The 15358-nt window shown below is 39.0% G+C and overlaps 1 protein-coding gene across 5 annotated transcripts in view; it reads left to right on the top strand.

Moving 5' to 3' along the window:
• golga3 (golgin A3) overlaps positions 1-15358 on the top strand; it is an 80963-nt gene that overhangs the window by 14484 nt on the left and 51121 nt on the right. For 2 of the 5 annotated variants that reach the window (XM_043715438.1, XM_043715436.1), the window contains exons 2-3: positions 979-1354; positions 14280-14669. In XM_043715438.1, coding sequence (XP_043571373.1) covers positions 1219-1354; positions 14280-14669 — 526 coding nt within the window. In that variant the 5' untranslated portion in view covers positions 979-1218. Of the gene's footprint in view, positions 1-549; positions 569-978; positions 1355-14279; positions 14670-15358 lie in introns of those variants that run through there. The other 3 variants (XM_043715437.1, XM_043715439.1, XM_043715440.1) reach the window with 3 other exon arrangements.

Below are 15358 nucleotides of genomic sequence, written 5' to 3'. Positions count from 1 at the left end.
ACTTCTGATTGCTATTTAACAAACAACTGCAGTTAACTTTTTAAATTTATTCCTGAAATGACTCTAATTGTTATGCATATTAATCCTGTTTACTGATACTATTGTTAGATTAGGTTACTTAGTGTGGAAGCAGGCCCTTCGGCCCAACAAGTCCACACCGACCCCGCCGAAGCGCAACCCACCCAGACCCATTCCCCTTCACCTAACACTGCGGGCAATTTAGCATGGCCAATTCACCTAACCTGCACACTTTTGGACTGTGGGAGGAAACCTGAGGAAACCCACGCAGACACTGGGAGAATTGTGCAAACTCCACACGGTCAGTCGCCTGAGGCGGGAATTGAACCCGGGTCTCTGGCGCTGTGAGGTAGCAGTGCTAACCACTGTGCCACCGTGCTGCCCACTATTATCTATTTATAAAAGTTTCTGTACTAATGTGTCAAATGTATGTTTAAGCTGCTAACTATTGAGGTTACACTCTAGGGCATTATTTATAGTATAGTAACATATATGTTTTTATATTTTAGGTTATTGATGGAATCAAGGGTGGAAAGAAAAGCTAGAGGGGGTAATTCAATTATTTTTAACCCATGTTAATCACTATTGCACCTGCTTAGGATGAGTACAATAAGAACTTTTATTCCTTGCTTTACCAGCAGAGCTGCTTATACTGAAAAGATTTATTTAGTGCCTATCATGACCTCGATGTCTCAAAATACTTGAAAATTGTTTTATTGTTGGCATAGTCACTGTTGTAATGTGAATTTACACTGCAATTTAAATCCGTTTAATGGATAGGATCAAACCAATACATTGGATGATCTTACACCTTTCAGTTCCTTTGCTGTCTCACCAGCAAGGCTCCAATCAGGTTTACTTGTATTTTGTTTCCTTGTCATTTATAATATAATCATATACTTCCTGGTGTCAATTAGTTTCAGATAGTAAGTACTTACTTAGCGCATTGTCTTTCCACAGAGCCTACACTATCTTATTCGTGAGTTGCATAGGAAAGGCCTCAATCCTTGACGCATTGGAACCTGCTAAGTCAAGTGCTACATTTCCTAGTTCACAGATCATGATGCTGCTTTTCAGAATGTTTGCAATCTCGTGAATTATCCTCAGCAGAGCACATTTCCTTTTAATGGCACGAAGTGACCTTTGGCTCATTGTGAGAAGACCTATAAAGTGACATTTGTTACTGCTAAGTTTTGTAGAATGATGGAAACCCCATCCCATACTCAAGATGTCGTATTGACTGATTCAAAGTGCACTGTAACGACTGGGAACAAAGAAGGAATTCCTGATGACGTAGCTATATCTGGGTCATCTGTCACAGGAACCACTACAAACGGTGAGTAAACCACACCAAATTATACTTTGCTTAATTCCCTCCAAAAAATACTTTCTTGGATGTTTTGTCACAATCATCTTTGTAATTAAAATATGAATACCTTTTAATTTCACAAATCGAAGATGCATCAGTTGGGAGGTTACGTTAAAAGAAAGTGTCTATGCAGCGTTTGTTTTGAGTAGGTGAGGTAAAGTATGTGCCTATGTAGATTCAGAAATGTGTGCTTTTTCTTTGCTGGAGAAATTGAATTATTCAGTCAATTTTAAGTTGTTAGTTCTTAGAGGAGGATCTGAATTTTAGTATTCTCTCAAATTCTGATTGTAAAGAGTCATGCAGTTCAACATTTTTATTTAAAGTTTGTGAAGCTGTTAATTAACTAGGTCTAACTGACAGTATGATAAAATAAATGCAGGCAGCAATGCTGTCAATAACCCAGGGTGGCATGAGGGCATAAGACATAGGAAAAGAAGTATTCGGCCCATCAAGTTGGCTCTACAAGGCAATGAGATCATGCCTGATCAGAGTCCTCAACTCCATTTACTTGCCTTATCTGTATAAACTTTGGTTCCCTTAATGATTGAAAATCCACTACATTTGAAAAATTTTAACAATCCAGTCTTGACAGCTCTGGTAAAGCATTCCACAGATTTACCACCCTCTAAGGATGAATTTTCCTTCTCATCTGTGTCTTAAGTGAATTGAATTAAATTTAATGTCATGTGTACCGAGGCAAAGTGAAAAGCTTTGTCTTGCGAGCAATACAGACAGATCACACAGTTAAATAGCATAGATAAGTAAATAATAGGTAACAGCGGCAAAAACAAAAACATAGGTACTGGTGAAGTGGATGACCTGGATAAGTGGATAAGTCCTAGAGTCCTAGACTCCTACAAAGGGAACAACCTCTCTGCAACTACCCTGAAATGTCCACTAAGAATCTTACTTTTTTATAAGGTCTCCTCTTATTTTTCTAAACCTCAATGAGTACAGGCAGAAAATACTCAATCTCTCCTTGTAAAGTTTCTCCAAATTTAGTGAACCTCTCTGGACTGCCTCCATTGCCAGTATATCTTTCCATGGCTAAGATAATTAAAACTGTGCACTGACTTCTAGCTGTGATCTGACTAGTGCCTTGTATAACTTTACCAAGACTGTTCTATATTTTTATACTCCATTCTCTTGGAAATAAAGGCATTCGATAATTCTCGCTGAACTTGGAATTTTGTGATTCATACACTAGGACCTCAAAATGCCTCTGCACTGCTAGCCTTCTCATCTATTTTTTGAGTTACTCTCAAACTTAGCAATTATATATTCACTTCTGTCATCCAAGTCATTTAATATATCTTACAAATAATTGCAGCCTCACCTCTGATCCCTGTAGCATTTGACTATTTAAAAGTTGCAAAACTAAAAATGCTTCTTTTCTTCCAACTCTGTCCCCTGTTGGTTAACCATTGAGCATGATGGCTCAGTGGTTAGCACTGCTGCCTCATAGCACCTCGATTCCAGCTTCAGGTGACTGTCTGTCTGTGTGGAGTTTGCATGTTTTCCCCATGTCTGCATGGGTTTCCTCAAGTTTCCTCCCACGATCTAAAGATGTGCAGGTTAGGTGAATTGGTCATGCTAAATTGCCCTAGTGTTCAGGGATGTGTAGGTTAGGCGCATTAGTCAGGGGTAAATGTCAAGTAATAAGGTAGGGGAATGGGTCTGGGTGGATTATTCTTGGCAGGTTAGTGTGGACTTGTTGGACCAAATGGCCTGTTTCCACACTGTAGGGATTCTATGATAAGCACAGATGAGGTGTAATGTTCTGAGAACTCATTTACAAAGTAAATATTGAAGGGAAAAATTCCAAGTATTTTCTAAAGATAGGCAAGGATAGCTTCGCTTGCTTTCCCTTCTCCACTAAACTTAATTAATAATCCTTACCACTGAACTTTAACTCTCCACGGCAGCTTTGGACTCCTGCTCTGCTTCTGTGCTGTAGAATGTTTGCTGACATCCCAATATGAATGAGCTATAATTTCCTCCAGTTAGACATGAGGAAGTTTGAAGCTGTAATCTTGCCATTGCTGTAAACTCTACTCACTTGCCACTAATTCAAACTGTGTCTCCAACCTCTGTTTTGAATTAAACTAGACTATCAGAATATCCTTTGCAACCAAGAGCGAGGTTTAAGGTCCTGTGTCTTTCCCATTGAAAGATTACACATTTTACCCTCTGCTTTTATTATCTCCGGGTCTCACTATTCCACTGCTATACTTGTTGGTCTCTCTTTTCCAACTTGTCCTAAATGTTCTGTTCTGTCATGCTCTCCCACCATTCTTATGTGTTGACTTAGAATGGTTTCCTGTTCCCCAATGAATTTAACATTTTAATTCTTAAAAACCTTGACCTTTATCTAAACCTTTTATCTTATCTCTGCAAGTGTTTACTTTGTCTTATGTATCTCTCTTCCATTTGGACCACCAGCGTGCAGGCTGACTCTGTGGAATCCTTTCATCAAAATGTTTTTTCCACTTTTCTTTCATGGGACGTGGGCTTTGCTGGCTGTGTCAGCATTTATTGCCCTTCTATAAATGTTGAGTAGGCAGTTAACATCACCCTTGCAGATTTTCACAAAAACGGAAATTGCAGGTGAAACCCAGGATGTCTGGCCACATCTGTGAAGAGATAAAGCAGAGTTAACGTTTTGAGTCCAGTGACTCTTTATCAGAACTGATAGCAGCTAGGAATCAGTGGAACTCTAATGAAGACAAGTTTGAGTTGGGGTGTAGGTAAACAGATTGGTAGAGATGGAGTCCTGAGAGAGATATGAAAGGGATGTACAAACAAAGGTCAGAACAGAAGAAAAGCCAAATAATTGATGAGCATGCAGAGTAGGAGAGAATGGGCAAGTTGTGTTGAAAGCAACCCATGTAATGTGATAATAAACCTGAGAGTAGGTGGGAATGGTTAGCTGTACTAAAAGCAACCTATATCTTGATACAAGTGGGGGTGGGTAAAAAGCGTGGAAGACCAAAATCAGGCTGCGAAGTTATTGAATTTGATGCGAGTCTTCGAGGCTACAGTGTCCCCAAGCTGAAACTGAAATACTGTTGTTTGTGCTTGCATTGAAGCTCACTGGAACACTGTAGCAGGCCTGCTGTAGAAAAACTGGTGTGAGAACATGGTAATGTGTTAAAATGACAGGCAGCTGGATTCTCGGGTTATTTCTGTGGAGAGAATGAAAGTGTTCTACCAAGCAGCTGCCTAGCTTGTGTGTCTCCACCAATATAGGGGAGACAATACTGTTAACAGTAAATATAGTAGATAAGAATGAATGAAATTGAGATAAATCACTGCTTCACCTGGAAGGTATGACAGGCCTTGGATAGTGAGGAGGGAGAAAGTAAGTAGGCAGATATTACACCTTCTGCGATTGCATGGAAAAGTGACATGCAGATGTTGGGACGTATTAGTAATGGAGGAGGAGCAGACCAGGGTGTCCGGGAGGGAGCGATCCTTGGAATGTTGACAAAGAAGGGGAGGGGAATGAGAGTCTGGTCCTGGCATTGGAGATGAGAGACTGAGGCTTGGAAACTTTTGGATTCCCTTCCTTTATAGACAGACAGGTTTTAGATCCAGATTTTTATTGAATTTAGATTTCACTAGCTGCCACAGTGGAATTCAAACCTACTGGGATTCTGGATTGCTGGTCCAGAGGCACTACACCACTCTGTCCCATTTATCTTTAATTTTTCTTTTTCAAAAGTGAAATCTCCTACGAGCCATTCTTCAACCAAGTTTTTGATGACTGCTTCCACTTTCTTGAATCTTATCTCATTGTTCTATTTTCCTTATGTTTTTCTGTATTTGGGCATTAGTTATGTTCAAGTGTTATATAGTAGCATGTTGTAAAGGTAATGTTGATATTTATTTCATGTGTATGTTTGTTTTGATTTATTTTCCTTTTTCTGTTCAGATTGAAAAATTGCTTCTGTCAGCAGGTAGGGTTGGAATGAAAAATGAAGGTTAAGTTTGAAATATGCTGAAAATCAATGCAAGGTGAAGCTATTGATTGCTAGTAAAAAAGAAAGTTTGAATTTGTAGTACTTTTCTATTTTTTTTATATTTGGTGCTACCCCTGAGAAGAACATAAGAACTAGGAGCAGGAGTAGGCTGTCCAGCCCATCAAGCCTACTCTGTCACTCAACAAGATCATGGACTCAACTCCATTTACCCAGACTCTCACCGTATCCCTTAATTCCTTTATTTTTCAAAAACAATCTACTTTAGCTTTAAAAACGTTTACTGAAGTAGCGTCAAATACTTCTTTGTGCAAAAATTCCATAGATTAACAACCCTCTGGGTGAAGAAGTTCATTCTCAATTCAGTCCTAAATCTGCTCCCTCTAATCTTAAGGCTGTGCCCTCTTGTCCTAGCTTCACCTACCAGTGGAAACATCCTATCATCTTCTTTTTCACCGATTATCTTTGTAATTTTATATGTTTCTATAAGATTCCCCCCCCCCCATTCTTATGAATTTCAATGAATATATTCCCAATCTACTCAGTCTGTGCTCATAAGTCAGTCTACTCAGTCTGTCCTCAACTCCAGAATCAACCTAGAGAAGCTTCTCTTCACCCTCTCCAGTGCTAGTACGTCCTTTCTCGGGTAAGGAAACAAAAACTGCACACAATACTCCAGGTGTGGCCTCACCAGCACCTTATACATTATCTCTGTGCTTTTAAACTCAACCCCTTTAGCAATGAAGGACAAAATTCCATTTGCCTTCCTAATTGTTGTACCTACAGACCAATCCTCTGGTGATTCATGCACGAGGACACTCGGGTCCCTCTGCATAGCAGCATGCTATAATCTTTTACCATTCAAGTAATAATCTTTTTACTGTTACTTCTACTAAAATGTGTGCTTTCATTTTATTAACACTGTATTCCATCTGCCAGACCTTTGCCCACTCATTCAATGTATGTATCTTCCTCTGCAAAGTTTCACAATCCTCTGCACTTTTTGGTCTGCCATTCATCTTCGTGTCATCTGCCAACTTTGATACCATACACGATTCGATAGCCTGCCTTATTTCCATGACAGTACACCTAACTCCAAATCATCTATATAAATTGTAAATTACAGTCCAAACACACATCCCTGAGGATTTGCCAGCCAAATAGCACTCATTTATCCCCGCCCTTTGCTTCCTGTTAGTCAACCAATCCCCTATCCACCCTAATACTGCAGCAGCCTCATGTGTGGCACCTTGTCTAAGGTCTTTTGGAAACCTAGGTACGTCACATCCACTGGGTCCCCGTTGTCCACCTTGCTTGAAATGTCTTCATAGAATTCCAAAAGATTTGTCAAGCATGACCTGCCCTTCATGAACCCATGCTGTATCTGTCCAACGGGACAATTTCTTTAGAGATGCCTTGCTATTTCTTCCTTGATAATAGACTCGAGCATCATCCCCCCTACAGGGGTTAAGCTAACTGGTCTATAATTCCCCATCTTTTGTCTACCTCCCTTTTTAAACAGTGGCGTCACATTTGCTGTTTTCTAATCTGGGTCTGCCTCGAGTCCAGTGAATTTTGGAAAATTACTGCCAGTGCACCTGCTATTTCTCCTTCCATCTCCTTTAGTACCTTTTGGATGCATTCCATCAGGGCTAGGAAACTTATCTATCCTTAGCTCTATTAGCTTGCCCAACACTAGCTCTTCTGTAATAATGATTATTTCCAGGTCCTCACCATCTTCGTCACTTACTGGCATGCTAGTAGTATCCTCCACTGGGAAGTCTGATAGAAAATACCTGTTCAATGCCTCGGCCATTTCATAATATCCCATAACTAAATGACCCTTCTCATCCTCTAAAGGACCAGTGTACACTTTAGCCACTTTTTTTTCCATAGAAACCTTTGCTATCTGTCTTTATATTCTGTGCTAGTTTTTTTCTCCTACTCTCTCTCTTTTCTTTATACCTCTTTATTGGCTTTCTGTTCACCTTTAAAGTTTTCCCATTCTTCTAGTTACATGCTGTTTTTGGCTACTTTGTATACCTTTGCTTTCAATTTGATAGCCTGCCTTATTTCCTGAGACACCCGTGACAGATTATCCCTCTTCTTACAGTCCTTCCTTTTCACTGGAATATACTTTTGCTGAGCACTTTGGAAAATTTCTTTGAAAGTCCTTCACTGTTCGTCAACTGGCCCACCATAAAATCTTTGTTTCATGTCTACTTTAGCCAAGTCCTCCCTCATTCTACTGTAGTCCCCCTTGTTCAAGCACAGGACCCTGGAATTTGATTTTATTTTCACTCTGAGTGGCCTTAGTTGATAGGAAAAGTCATTCTTGGTGAAGACAAGTAAGACACGCAATTTGAAGAACTTCAAGGCAAATATTTGTGGCCAGGCCAATCAAATCGTGTAGCAGTTGACATTTGACTGCCCAACCCTAATTGTTTACGTATGCACCAGTGTGTCAGCTGCCTATCTAGAGGGAAGCAGTATTGAATCATAGCATTATACAGTACAGAAGCTTAGATTTAGGTGCCATTCTTTAAATGGATTCATCAAACAGGTGCAGGCGGAAAGTAGGCTAACAGTAACGTCAAAGTGCAATTCAATTCATAGAACAGTATTTCAAAAATTACCAATGTATTTTGAAGAAATTAGCTAAAATGTATGAGCTTTCAAATCTCATCAACGTTGACTTGTTTCAGATTGATGGAATGCTGCTATATGATATAATATTATTGCAATAACACATTGGAAAGTGTGGAGTAAAAGGTTATTTGACAGGTTTCAAGTGAACAATGTTTTTACATGTATACACAAATTATGATGGGTAATCAAACCTGAAAATCTTGTATCTGAAACAGAGTGATGCAATGCTGCCCCTTTGTGTTCAGCTCCTAGTTTGCATTGGCAAAGTTGTAACCAATTTGAACCAGTCACAGCTACAACAGCTATGATTTTCCCCACCCTAGTACTCTGGAATGCAAAACATGTCTTTGGAGTCATAGGTAATTGAGAGCTGCTAGCTATCAAGTAAAGAAAAAAAATCTGAATTTTTGAATTGGTATGGGGGCCGGACCATAGGTTGCAGTCAGGTTGGTGGTCATTGTCCTAAATAACTGCCTTAAAGATGAACAAATGCAACCACCTTCATGCATCAATTGTCCCACATTCCAGAAACTAGAACACTCCAGTCTGTGTTGCACCTTTTGGAGCTAACATCTTCCTGGCAAGGTGCTTAATCCAAGACCATCCTCCCTCTTGATTGTGCTTCAAAATAGTGCCAAGAATCATTTCCACCCAGAGATGGAATTATTTTCAATTTCCTGGCCAATATTTATTCCTCATCAAATGTATTTGTGATTATAATAGCAATGCTGTTTGTGAAACTTTGAAATTCGGTTGTCCGGTTTCTGACATTCCAACAGCAACTGTGGAAATCCTTCATTATGCATAAAGAACTTTGGGATGTCATGCCCTATACAAGTCCAACATTACTGTTTTCATTATAAGTGACTTAAAGCTTTCTCTGAACAATTTTCCAAAGGGAAAATATCCAAAGCCTTTTTTTTTAACTTGTTCACTGGATTTCTGTGATATTGGCAGGTTGAAATAATTGTGTATGTTGAATTACTCCGTGCTAAGCAGCCCAACACCACTACATTCTAAGAGACGTTGCTGATAAAGGGCTTATGCCTGAAACGTCAGCTCTCCTGCTTGGATGCTGCCTGACCTGCTGTGCTTTTCCAGTGCCATACGTCTTGACACTGAGAAGAGACAGCATGGTTTTGTGAAAGGGAAATAGTGTTTAACCACTTTTTTGGAATTCTTTGAAGTATTCTATGGGGAAAGAGGGGCCTCATTGATGTACTGCACTTGGATTTCCATTTGACAAGATTCCACATCAAATGTTATCCTGCAAATTAGGAGCTTGTGGTGTAGGTGATAAACATCAGCATGGATGGAAGTTTGGTTGGCAGAAATTAGGAACACTGTATAAATGGTCATTTGCAGGATTTGATAAGTGGAGTTCCTATAAGTGTCTATGCTGAGTCCTCCACTTTAAAAAAATTCCCAGTGACTTATATATGAGGATTGAAGACATGATGGCTAAATTTGCAGATGATGCAAAGATAAGTAGAAAAGTACATTGTGAAGACAACAAGGATGCAAAAGAATATAGATTGAGTGAGTCAAAAATCTGACAATATAATGTGAATTTGTTCATTTGGCAGGAAGAATGAAGTATTCTATAAATGACAAATGAATGCAGTATTCTGAGGTGCACAGGTATTGAGATGTTCTCGTACCTGAGACACACAAAGTTAGTATGCAGGTACAGCAAGTGTTCAAGCAGTCTAATGGAATGCTATTCTTTATTTGAAAGGTTTTGAACATACAAATAAGGATGTTAGGCTTCAGCTAATTAGGAGCATTGGAGAGACCGCAACTCAATTGCTGCGTGTAGTTTTAGTCTCTCTATTTGAGGAAGGAATATGTTGGAGGTGGTTAAGAGGAGATTTTAATACATTGATAAATAGAATGAGTGGGTTGTTTCCATTGAAGTTTAGAGTGGATGATTCAGTTCAAATATGTAAGTCATTGAATATTTTTAAAGCGAATGTAGGTAGATTCTGGTCAGCAAGGGGAATCAAAGGTTATCAGGGAAGTTGGGAATGTGGAATTCAGAACACAAACAGATCCACTATGATTTTATTGAATAGTAGTGCAAACTTGAATGGCTGAATGGCCTACTTTTCCATATGTTTGTATGTCATAATCCATGTGGTAAATCCTTTGAACCAGTTAATTATAACTGACTGGCTTCCTGGCTTGTTTTAAGTGATGTTAATTTGTCAATCATGTAGTCACTAGAGTCCCCAACAGAAGTCATGGACTTCCCTCCCTGAAGGATATTAGTGAGTCAGCTGGGTTGCAGTGAGTCTCTGGAAAGATTCATGATTGTGTCTGTAACATTGTCATAAATTATTATATTTTTGAAATTGAATTCACAGATTGCTGTTTTTGGATTTAACCTTTATGAACTTTAGGTAGCTATAACTATTATCCTGCCAAAGCAAAATAAAATATAAGCTTGCGTAATATGCAACTTTAACGATTGCATTCAGTGGAGGTTATTCACCAAGCAAGTTAGGAAATATTGGAAAAATGGAAATTTGGGAAGCATTTTCATTTAAAATATTTTACAGGATGTAGGCAGCTCTGCCCATGCCAGCATTTAATGGCCATCCCTAATTGTCAAGGACAGTTAAGAGTCATCCACTTTTCTGTGGGTCTGGAGTCACATATGTTAGACAACCAAATAGGTTTTTCTGACAGTCGGCAATGGTTTTGCAGTCATCATTTCAATCTGGACTTTTACTGAATTCAAATCCATCTGCAATGGTGCGATCTGAGCCCAAGTCCCAAAACATTACCTGAGTTTCTAGGTTAGTAGTCTGGTGATAATACCATTAGTCCATTTTGTTGTGAAACCCAGTTTTACAAAATAGTTTTTATACAGATTGGTAAAAGGTAGAAGTCATTTGTTTGATTGGATATAATACCATCTATAAGATGTACTGCAACAATTTGCCAACGCTACTTGGACAGCATCTTCCGATCTCATGACCTCTATCACCTAGAGGGATGAGGTAGCTGATGTTTGGGAATCCCACTACCTACAGCTTCCTTTCCAAGCCACTCACTGTCCTGACATGGAACTGTACCATTGATTTAGTGTTGCTCAGTCAAAATCCTGGAATTCTTTCGAAACAGCACTGTGGGTGTCCTGCAGTATATGAACTTTAACAGTTAAAGGTGGCTACTCCTCACCAAATTCTTCAGGGCACTTTGGAATGGGCAACAAATGCTGGCTTCAGTAACCATGCTTGCATCCTGTTATGACACTGGGTAAACCCTCCTGCTTAATTGAAAGCAGCAATACAGAAAAGATGTGTCCCGTGCAGTAATCTGTGAAAATTCAAAAGGCCAAGAACTATTTTTAAAGTAAAAATTACCAATTTTATTTCTTAAAATAGAGAATAATTAACTAACAACTATATTTACTTCCTCTAACCTATCTTTTCCCTCCCTCTTCCAAATACTAGTCTGATAAAACTCCCAATTAAGATGTCCAAAACTTCTTATCTCAAAACCAAACAGCTTTTGATTCTCTTCTGTATTCATGTCATCTTTTCTTCTTGGGGATTCTGCTTCACAGGTTTCTGATCGATAAAGGTACTTTTTAAAGAGCTATTTTTCAGACAGTCTTTACATGTTGGTAGCTTGGCAGTTCTCCTCTCAACTGTTCAATTTTCCCTGGTCTTGTACCCCCAAAGCATCAGATTGTCATTGGCATTTAAGATTGTCGATATACTAAATCCAAACTGGATTGGAGTTTGGTATTTTTTTGGGGTATAATTTAAACTGATTGACCTAATTCAAATCTGTTTTGTCATTTCCAAGCAACCAGCTAATCGAGTTGTTCAACCAAATATTATTTTAGTTATTTTCAGAACACTTGGTTTTGTAAGGTAGTTCTGTTGCTTTTAACTCTGTTAAAGGTACAGTCCACACCCACCTCTTCCTAACAATCCCAAGGACAAATGAGGGGGGTAATGTTTTAAGGCCTCTTCTATTGATTAAACATGACATATTCAATATTAGTTTGAAGGAAAACTGCTTTCTACTGATGTATATGTTGGCATTTTTATTCTTGGTATCTAATATTAAAGAAAAATAACTTGTCTTTTTGATGGATCGCCTGAAAATGCAAGCAAGCCACTCTAACACGACACTAGTTTATGCAGAGGTTTTATGCCATAGGTACCTCCTGATATTTTCTGCCTGCAGCTCATTATTGTGGATACTTTTTTTTTCCTTTTGATCATTGATTTTGTTCCAGTTGTTTGGCTTGGCTGTTATAGATATCTAAGTAAAATTCATTAACTTGGTTCATATGTTAACTTTATTTTTTCTTTAAGATGTACCAGCTAATAGGATAATCTGAAATACAATAATTGTAAACCTGACTGAAGCCATCATTGTGTGTTGAAGTCATTTTGTAGCATATAAAATTGATATACCAGCCTGTTTCATTCTCCTTGGAAGTCTTTGTTTATTAAATTAACACATGCAAAGCAATTATTATCAGTGACACTACTTATTGGCATGGAAGTTGTGCTGTTATTGTATCTAGAATGCTTGGAACAGAAAGGGAAAAGTGGGTCGGTGTTTTCATACCAAAGTTGGAGAGCTTTGTTAACATAACTGTCACTTGTGATAACTACTTGCACAGATTGAGGTTACACCAAGTTGGTCTTATTGTAACGAAGTTGAGCTTGTTTTGAATGTTACTTTGGTAATGATGTGTCTGACATTATGAATGATTCCTAGGAGAAAGTGAGGACTGCAGATGCTGGAGATCAGAGCTGAAAATGTGTTGCTGGAAAAGCGCAGCAGGTCAGGCAGCATCCAAGGAGCAGGAGAATCGACGTTTTGGACATGAGCCCTTCTTCTCCTGAAGAAGGGCTCATGCCCGAAACATCGATTCGCCTGCTTCTTGGATGCTGCCTGACCTGCTGCGCTTTTCCAGCAACACATTTTCAGCTATGAATGATTGCTGCTCATCTCAGCTGAAAATGTATAAAGTAAGTTTGTGCCAAGAGTATCCAGTAGCTTCAGAAACAAACTGGTTGACACAAAAAGTGAACAATCTGGTGGTATTTTTCTTGTCCACAAGTTCATAGTTTTTTTTATATTTGTTTATGGAATGTGGGTCAGCATTTATCATCCATTGTTAATTGTCCTGGAGAAGGTGGTGGTGATCTGCCTTTCTCAACTGCTGCAGTACTTGGGGTGTCGGTGTATCCATAGTGCTGTTCTGAAAGGAGTTCAAGGATTTTGATTCAGCAGCGATGAAGGGACAGCAACATATTCCAAGTCTGAATAGTGCAGACTTGGAGGGGAACGTAGAATTGGTATATAAAAATCAAAAGAACTGTGGGTGCTGTAAATTAAACAGAAGTTGCTGGAAAAGCTCAGCAGGTCTGGCAGCATCTGTGCAGAGAAATCAGAGTTGACATTTTGGCTCCAGTGACCCTTCCTCAGAGCTGGACCAGAAATGTTAACTCTGATTTCTCTTCACCAATGCTGTTAGACCTGCTGAGCTTTTCCAGCAACTTCTGGTTTTGTTTCTGACATACAAATGGTGTCGAGTCCATGCATCTTTTTCTTTTTGGGTAGTGGAAGTTGTTGTTTTGGGATGATGTTACTTCGATTGAACTTTAAAGAACGTTATCCTGATTTTTAGAATGTGAATGGTGCTTCTCAAAAGAGAATGGCAACTTTTGTGCTTTATTGTCAGTTCATAATACTGAACAATTTTGATTTAGATCTGAATCCTGGTAGCATTACAGTATATAGTTCTGGACTTGTTTTTTTTTTATGTACAGAAAGATAAGCTTTTTACTTCTCCTGGCACTGAAAGTCCACATCTCTTTTTGTAAAAGAAAGTTGAAAAGAAATGAAAGCTATGACATAATGTTGAGCTACTCTAAAATAGATGTAAATTGGAAAATTACCAGTGATACTAAGCAAGCAATGGTTTTATGCTTTGATGCTTTCTACCCAGTGTGTGCAGATGAGCGTTTTGAGACAAAATAAAAGTATTTGTTCCAAGACTTTGCCTGCTTTCTGTTTTCTCAATTTCCTTCCCCAAATTCACTCCCCACTTCTTTCCCCCCCCATCTAAAATATCAAATCATTGAATTTTTTTTTTAAAAAAAAGGCCACAAGCTTGCTAATGGTGAGAAGACTAGTGGGAAAAATAAGTTGAGCTTCACTTTTCAGTTGGTGTTAAGTGTAGAATAGGATGGTACTAGTTGCTAACTGTGCTTCATTTTTCATAGGTACCTATGTGAACAGTACTGATAAGGTGCCAAGCATTGGAGCAGCTATGGACGCCAGCAGTATCTCAGGCAAACATGAGGGCGAGATCCAGCAACTGTGTGCTTCCAGTGGTAAAGGTGCTGATGGTGAAGGAGACGGTTGTCAGAATGGATCCAAGTCCGTTTACAGGTCCACTGGGCCTTCTGACATTCCCCAAGCAGTCTCTACCTCACCAGAAAGTCAGCCACCAATGTGCAGATCTGATGAGTGCACACAGCCTTCCCCAGGTGTGGATGGTTTCCATGACAACTTAAAGAGTCCTCAGGCAGCTAAATCTGAGATGCTTGTTCAAAAATGTGAAGCTTTGCAGTCGCTCATTATAAGTCTTCCTATGCAAGAAACCGATTTGTGTAAGCATTTATTTATAGAGGTGGCTCTTCCACCCTCCTTCCTCCTCTTTTGAACTTTACTCTCTGCCAAATTTTGGCATGCTTTTAAAGCTTGCTTGATCGAGCTGGCAACTCCATGTGCTGTCTCTTTCTTTGCATGTGCTACCATAGAAATCTCTTTTTAGGAATGGCATTCATGTTTTAAGCTGGGAGTTTTTCATACCTCCTGTCACAAGATACTTCTCTGCATCTGTACAAATAGCAGAATTGACTTCCATGAATGATTTTGGAAATTGTCACCACAATAGAGCTAATGGCAGTAGCAGAGGTGAGATGAAGCCATTATAGCAAATGAGTACATTGATTCTGTATTTAAGTCAATTTAACAGAGAGTCAATGCAGGTTGGTGAGATAAGGGGGTACATGAGGTTTAATGCAGCTGTAGATAGCAAAGTTTTAGACAAGTTGAAATTTGTTTCAATTTGTTGTGTAGCAGCTGCTATGATTCAGTATAATGCAATTTTCAACTTTTGTTCTACAATCCTGTAGAAACCTTTTGCGTTACACATTAAATGTGTTCCTTTAATATAATGACATGCAACAAAATCAAAATTACCTGTTTTTCCAGATTCTTTATTTATCCACTTAGTAGGTTGCTGTTGGACCAGATTTGGTGTGGATCCTCTCTGATGTCTCTTCCTTGGCAGATT

The sequence above is a fragment of the Chiloscyllium plagiosum genome, chromosome 25, assembly GCF_004010195.1.
Source record: "Chiloscyllium plagiosum isolate BGI_BamShark_2017 chromosome 25, ASM401019v2, whole genome shotgun sequence".
NCBI lineage: Eukaryota > Metazoa > Chordata > Chondrichthyes > Orectolobiformes > Hemiscylliidae > Chiloscyllium > Chiloscyllium plagiosum.
This window is presented reverse-complemented; position numbering and strand designations above follow the sequence as displayed.